This window comes from Nomascus leucogenys, chromosome X (genome assembly GCF_006542625.1).
Source record: "Nomascus leucogenys isolate Asia chromosome X, Asia_NLE_v1, whole genome shotgun sequence".
In the NCBI taxonomy this organism is placed as follows: domain Eukaryota; kingdom Metazoa; phylum Chordata; class Mammalia; order Primates; family Hylobatidae; genus Nomascus; species Nomascus leucogenys.
In genome coordinates this window covers 139,961,247-139,974,980 of record NC_044406.1, presented here as the reverse complement: position 1 = coordinate 139,974,980, position 13,734 = coordinate 139,961,247, and the positions used below count along the sequence as shown (strand labels likewise).

The 13,734-nt window shown below is 37.6% G+C and overlaps 1 protein-coding gene across 1 annotated transcript in view; it reads right to left on the bottom strand.

Moving 5' to 3' along the window:
• Positions 1–13,734, bottom strand: part of FUNDC2 (FUN14 domain containing 2) — a 29,266-nt gene that overhangs the window by 14,431 nt on the left and 1,101 nt on the right. Inside the window, exon 2 of the mRNA XM_030806655.1 lies at positions 8,063–8,213. Within this exon, the coding sequence (XP_030662515.1) occupies positions 8,063–8,213 (151 nt within the window). The remainder of the gene's footprint in view (positions 1–8,062; positions 8,214–13,734) is intronic.

Sequence of the window (13,734 nt, the reverse complement as noted above, 5' to 3'; positions counted from 1 at the left end):
TAAAGACCTTTTTCACAGATTCAAAACCTGAAAAAAAAATATCCCCAGCAGACCAGCAATATAAGAAATGTTAAAGGAAGTCTTTCAGGCAGGGGAAAATGATATCATATAGAAATCAGGATCCACACAAAGGCATGAAGAGCACAAGAAATGGAAACTATCGAGTGAAATGTGAAAGGCTTCCTTCTTGTTATTAAAAACTATAAAAATTCAACATTTAATGCAAAAATAGTAAGAATGTATTATGAATTTATATAAAAGTAAAATTTATAGCAATGAAAACAAAGGGGGAAGGGGAAAATGGAAGCATACTGTTATATCATATATGAAGCGTTAGATTTCTTGAAGGCAGACTATAAGTAGAAGATGTATCCTATAAACCCTAAAGCAACCACTAAAATTACACAATGAACAGTTATAGCTAATAAGCCAACAAAGGACATAAATGTAATTATGAAAATATCCATGAAAACAGAATTATGAAAATGGAATTGAAAATATTTGATCTAAGCAACAAAAGAAATAAATTGGACCTCATCAAAATTAAAAATTGGACTTCATCAAAATTAAAAACTTTCTTGTATCAAAGAACATTATCAAAACAGTGAAAAGACAAGTTAGAGAACAGGACAAAATATTTGCAAATCGTGTCTGGTAAGGATCTAGAATCCAGAACATATAAAGAACTCTTACAACTCAATAACAAAAAGATAAACCCAATTAAAAAATGGGCAAAGGACTTGGGTTGACATTTATGTGGAGAAGATATACAAATGGCCAGCAAGTACATGAAAAGATGCTCAAAAGTTAGGTGGGTCCTCAAAAAAATAAACATAGAATTATCATATGATCCAACAATTCCACTCCTGGGTATATACAAAAAAAATAGAAGACCTAAAAATAGGTATTGAAAAAATACTTACACCCAATGTTCATAGCAGCATTATTCACAACAGTCAAAAGGTGGAAACACCCCAGATGTCCACCAACAGATGTATGGATGAACAAACTGTGGCATATACATACAGTGGAATCCTATTGAGCTATAAAAAGGAATGAAGTAGCAATATATACACACTATAACATGGATGAACCTCAAAAGCATTATGCTAAGTGAAAGAAGCCAAACACGAAAGTTCACCCATTGCATGATTCAATCTATATGAAATATTCAGAATAGGTCAATCCATAAGGACAGAAAGCAGACTGTGGTTGCCAGGAGTTGTAGGAGGGAAGAATTAGGAGTAACTGCTCAATGGGTACTCAGTTTTATTTGCAGGTGATAAAATTATTTTAAAACCATATAGAGATAGTGGTTGTACAATATTGTGAATGTACTAAGTTGTACTAAGCTATTCACTTTAAAATGGTTAGTTTTATGTTATGTGAACTTCACCTCAGTATATATGTATGCACATATATAACATATATATTTATATTATACACACACACACACAAATACTTGATCCAAAAGAAAGCAAAAAATAAAAACAAAGAACAGATTAAACACCAAGATGGTAATTTTGAACCCAATAATAACAAAAACAAACGTCCCACTTACAAAAAATATACACTTATGAATAAATCTAGCCAAGATGTCAAAAGGTCCATACACTGAAAACTATAGAAGGCTGATGAAAGAAATTGAAGATAACACAAATAAACAGAAAGATATTCCATGTTCATGAATTGGAAGAATTAAAATTGCTAAAATCTCCACACCTCCCAAAGCAATCCACAGATTCAATGCAATCCACATCAAAATTCCAATGACATTTTTCACAGAAAGAGGAAAAAAAACCCTAACATTCACATGGAAGTACAAAAGACCCCAATAGCCAAAGCAATCTTGAGCAAAAAGAACAAAGTTGGAGGCATCATCATACTACCTGATCTCAAAATATACTACAAAGCTATAGTAACCAAAACAACATAGTCCTGGCATTAAAAACAAACACATAGACCAACGGATCAGAATAGAGAGCCCAGAAATAAATTCATGTTTTTACAGCCAACTGATTTTTGACAAAGATGCCAAGAACACACAACAAGGAAAGGATAGTCTCTTCAAAAAATGGTCCTAAGCAAACTGTTTATCCACATGCAAAAGAGACCCTCATCTCAAACCATTGCAAAAATCAACTGGAAACAGATTAAATACTTAAATATAAGACCTGAAACTATAAAACTGCTAGAAGAAAACAGGGAGAAAGCTCCACGACACTGGTCTGCACAAAGATTTTTTGGATATGACCCGAAAAGCAAAGGCAACAAAAGGCAAAAACAGACAAATGGGATTACATCAAACTAAAAAGCTTCTGTACAGCAAAGGAATCAACAGAGTGAAGAGACAACCTAAAGAATGGGAGAAAATATTTGCAAAGCATACATCTGATAAGAGATTAATATAAAAGATATACAAGGGATTAAACAACTCAATTGTAAAAATATAACCTGATTTAAAAATGGGCAAAGGACCTGAATAGACATTTCTCAAAAGAAGACATACAAACATACAAATGGCCAATAAATAAGGTATGTGAAGAAAATGCTCAACATCACTAATCATGAGAAAAATGCAAACCTGTTAGGATGGCTATCATCAAAAAGAGAAGAGATAACAAGTGTTGGTGAGGATGTAGAGAAAAGGAAATCTTTGTATGCTGTTGATAGGAATGTAAATTAGTAGAGCCATTACGGAAAACTGTATGGAGACTCCTCAATAAATTAAAAATAGTAGAACTAATAACATATGATTCAGCAATCACACTACTGGGTATACAGCCAAAGGACATGAAATCAGTACGTTAAAGAGGTATCTGCCTTCCCATGTTCACTGCAACTACTCACAATATCCAAGATATAGACAACTTAAGTGTCCATCAACAGATGGATAATGAAAATGTGGTATATTACATAATGGAATACTGTTCAACCCTTAAAAAGGAAATCTTGACATTTGTGACAACATGGATTAACCTGTAGGACATTATGCTACGTAAAATAAGTCAGGCACAGAAAGACAAATACGAAATGGTCTCACTTATATGTGGAATCTAAAAAAGTCAAATTCATAGAAACAGAGAATGGTGGTGACCAAAGGTTGTGGGGTGGGGCGGTTGGGGAAATGTTGGTCAAGGACACAAAAATTCCAGTTAGGAGGAAGAAGTTTAGGATATCTACTGTATATCATGGTGACTACAGTTAATAACAACATATTATATATTTGAAAATTGCTACAAGAATAGGTTTTAAGTGTTCTCACCACAAAACCATCGTAAGTATGTGAGGTAATACATGTTAAATAGCTTGATTTAGCCATTCCACAACGTATACATATATCAAAACATCATGTACGCCACAAATAAATACAATTTTGGTGTTGCTGTTTTGTTTCCTTTTTGAGACTGGGTCTCATTCTGTCACCCAGGCTGGATGGAGTGCAGTGGCATGATCTTGGCTCACTACAACCTCCCCCTCCCAGGTTCAAGCCATCCTCCCACCTCAGTCTCCCAAGTAGCTGGGACTACAGGTGCACACCACCATGCCTGGCTAATTTTTCTATTTTTTGTAGAGATGGGGTTTCACCATGTTGCCCAGGCTGGTCTCAAACTCCTGAGCTCAAACAATCCATCCGCCTTGGCCTCCCAAAGTGCTGGTATTAAAGGTGTGAGCCACTGCACCCAGCCTACAATTTTTACTAGTCAATTAAAAGAATTTTAAAAATAAACTTAAATGTAAATAGTCTAAGCACCCTAATTTAAAGGAAGAGACTGTCAAATTGGATTCTAAAAAATTAACAACCACCTATATGGAACCTACAAGAAACCTACTTTACATGTAAAGACTCAGCTGGGTGTGGTGGCTCACGCCTATAATCCCAACACTTTGGAAGGCTGAGGCAGGCAGATCATTTGAGGTCAGGAGTTCGAGACCAGCCTGGACAATATGGCGAAACCCTGACTCTACTAAAAATACAAAAATTAGCCTGGTATGATGGTTCACGCCTGTAGTCCTAGCTACTTGGGAGGCTGAGGTAGGAGAATTGGTTGAACCCGGGAGGCAGAGGTTGCAGTAAGCCAAGATCACACCACTGCACTCTAGCCTGGGTGAGACAGCAAGACTATGTCTCAAAAAAATAAATAAATACAAATATAAAGACTCCACAGTACCCTATTCCATGTGCCTCTTCCCTTGGCTGAGTTAATCTGTATCATTTTCTGTTAAAAAAATAAAAAAGAAAAAAACAACCCTGAGTGGAACAGCTCTGAGTTCTGTGAATTCTCCTAGAGAATTATCAAACATGATGGTGGTCTTGGGGACCCCTGAACTCTGCAACTAGTAAGTGGCTCTAGCAAGACTACAATATACAAGATCAATATACAAAAAAAACTATTGCATTTCTATATACTATACAAGCAATGAACAATGGCAACTTGAAATTTTAAAAGTAATACCATTTATAATGGTATCAAAAATATGAAATACTTAGGAATAAATCTGATATAAGATGTGTAAGATCTACAAAGCATTGCTGAGAGAAATTGAAGAAAACCTAAACAAATTGGAGAGATACACTAATGTTTATGGATCAACGCAATCCCAGTCAAAATCTCATCAGGTGTCTGGCAGAAACTGGCACCAACCTAATTCAAAAATTCATATGGAGTGTATAAAAACAAGATAAAATTCAGATGGAAATGCTAAACACCTAGAATACTCAAAAGAGCTTTGATGAAAAACAAAATTTCAAGACTTGCATTACCTAAGTTACAGTAATCAAAACAGCGTGATAATGGCACCTAGATCAATTTGGCAGTACAAAGAGCTCAAAAACATATAGTCAACTGATTTTCAACATAGGTGTAAAGACAATTCAGTGGAGAAAAAGACAGTCTTTTTTACAAATGTGGACACAACTAGATACCCATACGCAAAAAAAAACTTGGATTCCTACCTTATACTATATACAAAAAGTAAATCAAAATGGATCACAGAACTAAATATAATATCTGAACCTATATATCATCTAGAAAAAGCGAGAGAAAATCTTGGTGACCCTGGATTAGGCAAATATTCTCAGACATGACACCAAAAGCTGGAGCTACAAAAGAGTTGCACTTCAAGATTAAGAACTTCTGCTCTTTGAAAGGTACAGTTCAGATAACGAAAAGCTACAGAGAAGTAATATATTTGCAAATCACATATCTAAGACTTCTATGCAGAATATTTAAAGAACTCTCACGATTCAGCAATGAAAGAAAACCAACAACCCAATAAAAATATGTGGAAAAGATTTGAACAAATAAGTCATCAAAGATATATGAATGGCAAAAAATAAGCCCATGAAAATGCTCAACATCATTAGTCATTAGAGAAATGCAAATTCAAACCACAATGAGATACAACTTCATACCCACTAAGATGGTTGTAATCAAAAAGATAATACCAAGTGTTAGTGAGGATGCAGAGGAACTGGAACCCTCACACATTGCTAGTGGAGATGTAAGATGGTACAGGCACTTTAAAAACTGGCAGGTACTTGTAAATTTAGAACATTCACTTACTACCTGACTCAGCCATACTATTCCGAGATATTTACCCAAAAGAAATGAAAGCATATGTTCATACAAAGACTTGTACACTTGTACACAAACTTGAAGTTTTATCTGTAATAGCTACAAAGTGAAAAAAAAACTCAAATGTCCATCAAAGGTGGATGGAGAAACAGATTGTGGTACATCCATACAATGGAGTACTGCTTAGCAATAAAAAGGAATGAACTGTTGATAAACAGAAAAGCACAGATTATCTCAAAATTATTATGGTGAAGGCTGACACAGGAGAATTGCTTGAACCCAGGAGGCAGTGAGCCAAGATCGCGCCACTGCACTCCAGTCTGGGCAACAGAGCAAGACTCCGTCTCAAAACAAAAAAATATATTATGGTGAATAAGTGAAGCCAGACAAAAAAGAATATATACTATGTAATTCCACTTCTAAAAAGAATCTAGAAAACATAATCTATAGTAATAGAAAACAGATCAGTGCTGGGAGGATGGCATGAAGGAAAGAGCATGGAATTACAAAGAGGTACAAAGCAGCTTTCGAAGTAATAGGTATGTTCATTATCTTGACTGTGGTGATGGTTTTATGGGCATGTACATATGTAAAAATGTATCAAATTGTATACTTTAAATATGTGCAACTTATAAATATATATACCTATTTATTAAATTTAAAAACTAAGAGATAAAGAAAATAGCCAAGATGTTCCTAAAGAACAAGATAGCAGACACACACATATGCATGCACACACACACTCACATAAAGCAGCGGGGAAGGGGATAGCTTTCACAATAAATTAAGTTGGGACAAATGGGTATTCCACATGGGGAAGAAAAGAAGGAATCTACCACATACTGAGCACAAAAACAATTCCAGGTGGATAATAAATCTAAATGTGAAAAGTCAAATAATAAAAGTTCTGAAACATGCAGTAGGCAAAGATTACTTAAATAAGTCACAAAAATCACTAACCATTAAGGTTAAGATTGATAAAATTGACTATATTAAAAATAAGATCTTCAGTTCATCAAAAGATACCATAAAATGAAAAGATAATAACAGAATGAGTGACAATATCTATAATACACACAACTAACAAAGGACTGAGAATATTCCGAATATATAAAGAACTCTTACAGCTTAACAAGGGAAAGAATGACAACTTCAGAGGAAAAAGACTAGAGTAGAACTGAAAGAGGAGATCCAAATGGTCAACAAACATGCATAAAAGTTGATCAATGTCACTCCTACTCAGGGAAATGTAAATGAAGCCACCATGAAATACTACTACCTAACTACCAGACTGGCAAAATGTTAACAGTCTGGATTTAACTTGATTACCTCGCTAAGGAAAAATTAACTAATTTTTTAAAAATTTACTAGCCTGGCAAAATCAAGTGCCACCATGCAGAACAACAGGTTCATTTAGTCCTTGCTGGGACTGTAAACTGTTAAAAACAGTTTTGGAAGGTGGTTTGACATTATTTAGTGAAGCTGAAGATACCTATACCCATTACCTAGCAATTTCTAGGTACAGACCCTACATATACACTGGGAAATCTAATACTCATATCAGCATAGTATTAGCCAAAAATGAAAACAACTCCAATATCAGTCATCAACTGAATATACTATGGTATATTCACAAAATGGAACTCAAAATACAAGTGAAAGTGAAGAAACTACAACTATATACAATGTAGCTGAACATATGAAACATCAGGTTGAGCGAAAAAGCAAGACTCAAAAGAATACGTACTGATTGCATTTACTTTAAGTTGGAAACCAGGTAAACCACAGTATGTTATTTAGTGACATAACTGGTGTTAAAACTACAAAGAAAAGCAATGAAATAACTGCTTAATAACCTCTTGAGTTTCTAGGGTGCTAGCCATGTTTTTTTTTAACCTTAGCAGTTGTTACATAGGTGTTCACTCTAAGTATTTGCTAAAATGTACACCTGTTATATGTGCTGTTCTATATTTGCTATATGGTGCTATAAAATTTTTCAAATGTAAAGAGTCTATGAGACTAATGGATTCAATATTCACCTATGAAATCTGCTATTAACATTTTTTGAATTTATTACAAATGAAACCATAAGCTGTGTCACATTAACTTATCACCTGACATAGCTAATAAGCAGTTAGCTCCTTATTCTACCAGTTACCAGCTATGTGGCCTCGGGCAAACTAACCTTTCTGAGCCTCAGTTTCTATAAAATGAGGATAGAAAATAACAGTACTAATTCCAGAGTTGTGAGAAGGAAATGAGACATCTATGTAAATACTTCAAACAGAACCTGGCATATAGGAAACAATCATTATGTGTAACCACTAAATGGTACTTTAAGATGATGTTTAGATACATGCTACACATTGTGACCAATTTCACAGAAGCCAATGTGTTTTCACTGGTTAAAGGAGATGATGGTACCTATAACTGCAATACTAAATCATGCACAAAAGACAGTGGACATCTTTCACATCACTTACCATCCAGTGACACCTCCAATGAACAGCTGGGTTGCCACGCTATACTTTTCTGCTGAAGGTCCAGATTCCTGCCCGAACAGCTTACGCCACCATGGCTGCTTCTTAGCAAATTCCGCAAGGTCCAGTGACTCAAAATTTCCCTCAAAGTTTCCTACAAGAAGTAATATGTTAAATAAGAAAATATTTACTTTTATAATAAATCACTACCATACCTAACTAGATTAAGAGATATTTAAAGAAACAGATGTAATAAGAAACCTCCAAATATTCTATTTTAAATAATAAATTTATTCTAAGTTGCAATTTTGGAAAATCAGACTAAAATCAGCAAATACTAATGTCTATATTAGAGGGAAAAACCTAGAAAATCTAGAATTAGTCCTCTAGTTTGTCCTCTCAAATTTAAAAATAACAAAAAAGGCCAGGCGCGGTGGCTCACACCTGTAATCCCGGCGCTTTGGGAAGCCGAGGTGGGCGAATCACCTGAGGTCAGGAGATCGAAACCAGTCTGGCCAAAATGGCGAAACCCCATCTCTACTACAAATACAAAAATTAGCCAGGCATGGTGGCAGGCGCCTGTAATCCCAGCTACTCGGGAGGCTAAGGCACAAGAATTGCTTGAACCCAGGAAGCAAAGGTTGCAGTGAGCCGAGATAGTGCCGCTGCACTCCAGCCTGGGCAACAGAGCGAGACTCCATCTCAAATAAATAAATAAATCCAAAAAGACCTACAAAAAACTGCCAGTAATGCATCCCAAATGAAACAAATTTGCCTCTTCTCTTCAGAAGTAACTCAATGCTATTCAGTAATCCACAAATTTTCTAAGTACTACGTGGATCTCCAGTGATAATGAAGATGAGAGGTAATGTTTAATTGAGCTCTTACTATTTACCAGGCAATGTGCTAAACATTAATCATGTATATCTAATTAAATCCACAGAATAAGGTAGGTACTACTTATTAACTCAATTTTATAATTAAGAAATGAAGGCCAGGCACAGTGGCTCACACCTGTAATCCCAGCACTTTGGGAGGCCGGAGGCAGGCGGATCACCTGAAGTCAGGAGTTCGAGACCAGCCTGACCAACATGGAGAAACCCCATCTCTACTAAAAATACAAAATTAGCCGGGGGTGGTGGCACATGCCTGTAATCCTAGCTACTCGGGAGGCTGAGGCAGGAGAATCACTTGAACCTGAGGGGTGGAGGTTGTGGTGAGCCAAGATCGCACCATTGCACTCTAGCCTGGGCAACAAGAATGAGACTCCATCTCAAAAAAAAAAAAAAAAAAAAAAAAAAAAGAAGGCACCGGGCACGGTGGCCCACGCCTGTAATCCCGGCACCTTGGGAGGCTGAGGTGGGCAGATCAACTGAGGTCAGGAGTTTGAGGCCAGCCTGGCCAACGTGGTGAAACCTCGTCTCTACTAAAACTACAAAAATTAGCTAGGCATGGTGGCATGCGCCTGTAATCACAGCTACTCAGGAGGCTGAGGCAGGAGAATCACTGGAACCGGAGAGGTGGAGGTGGCAGTGAGCCGAGATCACACCATTTCACCCCAGCCTGGGCAACAAGAGTGAAACTCCATCTCAGAAAAAAAAAAAAATGAAATGAAGGTTCCAAAGTTAAGCGATTTGCCCAAGCATGAAGAAAGAATTAACAAAATGTCAATCCCTTTCTCTGTGGGAAGATAATGTCAGGCTCCCCTACTATACCCAGCCCTGTTTCCCTGGAAACACACCGCACTAAGAAATGTCTGATATGAAATGTCAGCAATGTACTACTCAAAGCTGTTTACTGTAAAATTGACCTCAAATGATCAACTTCATCTGGCATGGAATGTGTACAGTCTTTTCACACATAACGTAATACACAACAGAAAATTACTACTACCCATGCAAAGGCAAAGCCATATAAAGGAAACAAAATTTGTTTAAATAAAAGAAACAGAAGCAGGCCAGGCACGGTGGCTCACGCCTGTATCCCAGCACTTTGGAAAGCCCGGGGAAAGGATCACTTGAAGTCTGGAGTTCAAGACCAGCCTGGCCAACATGGTGAAACCCTGTTTCTACTAAAAATACAAAAATTAGCTGGGCGTGGTGGCATGCACCTGTAGTCCCAGCTACTCGGGAGGGTGGGACAGGAAAGTCACTTGAACGCGGGTAGCGAAGGTTGCAGTGAGCCAAGATCGCACCACTGCACTCCAGCCTAGGTGACACAGCGAGACTCAGTCTCAAAAAGAAAAAAGAAAAAGAAACAGAAACAGAACCAGTGATGATCAAGATGCTGAAGTAAACAAATAACAATGTTCGAAAACTGCTCAAAAGATTAAACATCTATGTAATTGGAGTTCCAGAAGATTAGAAAGAATGGGATAGAAGTAATATTCAAAGAGGTACACAAAAGTTATTCAGGCCGACAAGAAATGATGCCACATGGAAGTCTGGAAATGCAGAAAGGAATAAGACACTGGAATGGGCAAATAGGTGGATAAATCTAAATGAATACTTACTATACAAAATAATAATTACAGAAATTTTATACTTCAAAATCAAAGAAAAAAATCAGAATAAAAAGTAGAAAATAGGGGCTGGGCATGGTGGCTCATGCCTGTAATCCCAGCACTTTGGGAGGCCGAGGCGGGTGGATCACCTGAGGTCAGGAGTTCGAGACCAGCCTGGCCAACATGGTAAAACCCCGTCTCTACTAAAAATACCAAAAATTAGCTGGGCATAGTGGCGGGCGCCTGTAATCCCAGCTACTCAGGAGGCTGAGATGGGAGAATTGCTTGAACCCGGGAGGGGGAGGTTGCAGTGAGCCGAGATCAGGCCATTGCCCATTTTCCTGGGCAACAAGAGCGAAACTCCGTCTCAAACAACAAAAAAAAAAAGTAGAAAATAGGAATAGAAGGGAATTTCTTCAATCTGATATAGGACATCTATGAAAAATATACAACTAACATCATACTTAATGGTGAAATATGGAACACTTTCCTTTCCTTAAAATCTATTCAACTGTTTTTTGTTTTGTTTTGAGACAGGGTCTCACTTTGTCACCCACATCGGAGTGCAGTGGCACTATCACAGATTACTGCAACTTCAAACTTCTGGGCTCAAGCAATCCTCCCACCTCAGCCTCCCCAGTGGCTGGACTGCAGCTGTGCACCACTGTGACCAGCTTATTTTTTTTTTTTTGTAGACAGGAGGTCTCACTTTGTTGCCTAGGCTGGTCTGGAACTCCTGGCCCCAAGTGATCCTCCCTCCTTAGCCTCCCAAAGTGCTGGGATTACAGGTGTGAGCCACTTTGCCCAGCACTGTACTGGAATTCCTAGCCAGTGCAACGAAAGACAAGAAATAAAAGTCAAAGAGATTAGAAAGGAGGTACAATAATAATTCTGTCTTCATTGGCAGATAATATAACGGTGTATATAGAAAACCCAGAAAAATCTACAAAAAGGTACCAGAAGCAAGGTCACACATTATAAGACCAATATTAAAAAGTCATTTGAATTTTTATGTATTAGAAATGATGAACTGGAAAACAAAATAATTTTAATTGCAAAAATTATGTTGTAGTAAATTCAATGAAAGATGCACAAGACCTCTTCACTGTAAACTAGAAAACACTGCAAACTACAAAACACTGCAAAGAAATTGAAGATGACCTAAAATAACAGGGATATACTGTTTATGTTTTGCAAGACTCAATATTTTTAAGATGTTCATTCTCTCCATATATTGATCTATATATTCAATACAATCTCAATTAAAAAGTAGGTTTTTTCTTTTTTTTTTTTTATTGAGACGGAGTTTTGCTTTTTTTGCCCAGGCTGGAGTGCAATGGCGCAATCTCAGCTCACAGCAACCTCCTCCTCCCAGGTTCAAGTGATTCTCCTGCCTCAGCCTCCCAAGTAGCTGGGATTACAGGCATGCACCACCACGCCTGGCTAATTTTTTGTATTTTTAGTGGAGACGGGGTTTCTCCATGTTGGTCAGGCTGGTCTCGAACTCCCGACCTCAGGTGATCCGCCTGCCTCGGCCTCCCAAAGTGCTGGGATTACAGGCGTGAGCCACCACGCCTGGCCAAAAAGTAGGTTTTTATGTAATTGACAAACTGGTTCTAAAATTCATATGAAGATACAAAAAAACCCAGCAGTGTTCCAGTTACTTCGGCTGTATAACAAAATACTCCAAAACTTCATGAAGCAAAACAATCATATCTTATGCTCTCAGATTTTGTGGATCAGGAATTCAGCCACAGCACTGTGGTTTGTCTTTGTTTCATGTCTGAGGCTTTAGCCAGAAGACTTACAGGCTGGGTCTGAAGACTCTACACTCACACAGATAGATAGGCTGCTACTCTATGTGAGTCAATCTAGGCTTCCTTACAGTATAGGAGCTGAGGTCAGGAGGTGAAAGTCCCAAGAAAGGGAGAGAGCAAATGCACTGTTACTTCCACTACATTCTGTAGGAACGGGCAGTCAGTCACAAACTCCCATCCAGATTCATGAAGAGGACATATAGATCCCACCCCTGGGTGGGAGGAGTGTCAAAGTCACTAGGAAAAAGACCATGAGGAACGGTAAATATTGCTGCAGTCAGGAAAATACAAATTGCCACAATAATCCTGGGGGCGGGGGCGGGCAAGGGAAAGAGGAGGGTTCAAGGAATTTCAAGGCTTATTATAAAGCTACAGTATAATATACAACTATCTTAATTTCAAGACTTATAAAGCAATGACATTCAACACTGTCAAACTGACCCAAGGATACCCAAATATAGCAATGGAAGAGAATCCAGAATCCAGAAATAGATCCACACATATAGTCATTTGATTTTTAATAACATAGCACCAAGGTAATTCAATGAAGGAAACAACAAATGATGTTAGAACTACTATATATTTGTGTTTCAAAAAAAACTACTCTCAACCTGTACCTTAAACCATACACAAAATATAATTCAAGAATTCATTCAGGATACATCACAGATGCCCATTTAGCAGAAAAAAATATGGATGTTTGAGCACCTGGGTATTCCATGGCCTCTCAAGTAGTTAAATAATTAATTTTTCTAATGTAACAACAAAACATTACAGTTTTGTTTTAACGTAATTTGACCAAGTCCCTTAGATCAACAGGTGGCTCCATTGGGGCTACAGTGAGCTATGATTGTGCCACTATGCTGTAGCCTGATTGACAGATCTAGTCCCTAAAAAAGGGAGTAGGGGGAAAGGTAGATAAAATGCAAGATATTTGGTCAGTCATTGGTCAAACACCGCTAAGCACTATGATAGACAAAAGTCAGCCAATAGCCACTGTGATAACAATTGAAATTCATCTTAACCTCAAAATTCCTCACAACAATTTCCTAGCTGCAAATACCTGATCAACCTGTAAGAGCAGTCTGCTCTTATAAAAGTCAGTAAGAGCAGTCTGCTCTGCAGGAAAATACATTATCACATTGCACATTCCACCTTCCCAGAGTCATCTAAAATTTAGTGGTGTGCTGGTGAAATGCTTAACAGTCGGCTTTAGGCAAGGGCTGATTTGTAGTGTGGCCAATTTCCATTGTGTACTCATTCATCGTGAGCGTGACGTTAGTGAATTGTGACACTACTGAACCCAGAGTTGGGAAGAGATGCACAGTAGAGCACCACAGTATAGTATCTCCACC